Source organism: Lynx rufus, unplaced genomic scaffold (genome assembly GCF_022079265.1).
Source record: "Lynx rufus isolate CCGP_SWC_20201006 ecotype Redwood Valley unplaced genomic scaffold, mLynRuf1.p SCAF_9, whole genome shotgun sequence".
In the NCBI taxonomy this organism is placed as follows: Eukaryota; Metazoa; Chordata; class Mammalia; order Carnivora; family Felidae; genus Lynx; species Lynx rufus.
Window position 1 is genome coordinate 62,157,839 of NW_025814897.1, and position 2,023 is coordinate 62,159,861.

Sequence of the window (2,023 nt, forward strand, 5' to 3'; positions counted from 1 at the left end):
CAGCTACAATGTTTGATGTCACTTGCTTTCTTCTATCATACCCTGACAAATACTCAAACCACCGTAGACACTCAATCATGAGAACTGTAAACATATTTAGGTGGCCTAGCCTCTTTATAATCATTCGAGGTGGGATACAAAATGAAGTTGTGTACTGTATATATATGAAGATACATTACAAATACAGAAAATATAGATTGTATTATTCTTATGAATTTTCAAAGTCAATGGTATCTTACTAAAGTTATCAAAATTGAGTCTTGAGTGAACATTGATCAAAATGTCTAGATCCAGACACAGGCATGATCAGTGTAGAGTACACAATTTCATAAAAGCATGATCTCAGCCAACAGGATTTTGTAAACTATTTGAATGATCAAAAATTAAAAGACCATTAAGGAACAGAAGAAAGTTATGGCATCTGGAATCCAGAAAAACTTTCACTGAAGCATAGAAAAAAGAGAAGGGGAAAATAAAGACAGAAGACTCCATAGGCATGGAAAAGGCATGAACGAGAGAGTCAAGGAACAACCATCAACGTGAGTCAACTAAAAGTTAAAAAATGCTGGACAAGATGTGTAGGAGGTAAGTCGTGAAGGATCAGCTTGGAAATATGCTTAAATACTTTGGAATATGGAACTCAAAACATGATTGACAAGTACAAGAATTAACAGAAAGAAAAATCAGCAGACTGTATGTGATAGAATCTTTCAAGATATTTGAACAAGTTAATAACAGTAAATATTTTTCTTACCTAAAAAGATTATTTAACAGAAAGTTCATCATCTTATGTGAATGATGTTACAGGGAAGGCATTCCATTACCCCTTGGATAAAGGCCTTTATTTACCAAGCAGAATGCCTGCTTCCAACATCAGTGATGACAGTCTCCCAGGCACACTCATCCTGACGGGCATCCCAGGGCTGGAGTGGGCCCACGTCTGGATCGCCATCCCCTTCTGCGCCATGTATCTGGTAGCGCTGGCTGGGAATGCTGCCCTCATCCTGGTCATTGTGACAGACAGTGCTCTTCATGCACCCATGTACCTCTTCCTGTGCCTTCTCTCACTCACCGACCTGGCTCTCAGCTCTGTCACTGTGCCCAAGATGCTGGCCATTTTGTGGCTTCATGCTGGAGAGATTTCCTTTGGTGGATGCCTGGCCCAGATGTTTTGTGTCCATTCTATCTATACCCTGGAGTCTTTAGTTCTTCTAGCCATGGCCTTTGATCGCTATGTGGCTATCTGCAACCCACTGAGATACACAACCATTCTCAACCATACCGTCATAGGCAAAATTGGCCTTGCTGGGCTATGCCGTAGTGTGGCCATTGTGTCCCCATTCATCTTCTTGTTGAGGCGACTGCCTTACTGTGGTCACCATGTCATGGCCCACACATACTGTGAGCACATGGGCATCGCTCGCCTGGCCTGTGCCAACATCACTGTCAATATTGTCTATGGGCTGACTGTGGCCCTGCTGGCCATGGGTCTGGATGCCATCCTCATTGCCATTTCCTACGGCTTTATCCTCCATGCTGTCTTCCGCCTTCCATCTCAAGATGCCAGGCACAAGGCTCTGAGTACCTGTGGCTCCCACCTGGGGGTCATCCTGGTCTTCTACATTCCTGCCTTCTTCTCCTTCCTCACCCACCGCTTTGGCCAGCACCGAGTCCCCAAGAATGTGCACATTTTTCTGGCCAACCTGTACGTGCTGGTGCCTCCTGTGCTCAACCCGATCATCTATGGGGCTAGGACAAAGGAGATTCGGAGCCGACTTCTGAGGCTGCTACATATGAGGAAGGTCTCATTGTGAGTTCTGACCAGTGGTTGGAGATGACAAGACTGCTAAATAGACCTGATAATTGTCTGGATGCATGTGTATGGGTGGAAGCCTTTGATGTGAGAAGGATAATCACTTGTAAGGAAGCACTGGAAAAAAGGGAATGGCCAGATAATTTGGACATGTTAAGGATTACACTGAATATCCCCCTTTAGCAATTCTGAATTGCCCAGAATGAGATT

At 44.0% G+C, this 2,023-nt stretch overlaps 1 protein-coding gene across 1 annotated transcript; it reads left to right on the forward strand.

Annotated features, from left to right (window-relative positions):
- The first annotated feature begins 845 nt into the window (after nucleotides 1–845).
- On the forward strand, nucleotides 846–1,814 carry LOC124505589 (olfactory receptor 52D1-like). The gene has a single exon (XM_047071573.1). It carries the CDS (start codon nucleotides 858–860, stop codon nucleotides 1,812–1,814), a length of 957 nt encoding a protein of 318 aa, XP_046927529.1. The 5' UTR covers nucleotides 846–857.
- The last annotated feature ends 209 nt before the right edge of the window (nucleotides 1,815–2,023 follow it).

Bases quoted from the DNA above. Each gene is read 5' to 3' on its own strand.
- LOC124505589 (XM_047071573.1), top strand. From the start codon at position 858: ATGCCTGCTTCCAACATCAGTGATGACAGTCTCCCAGGCACACTCATC.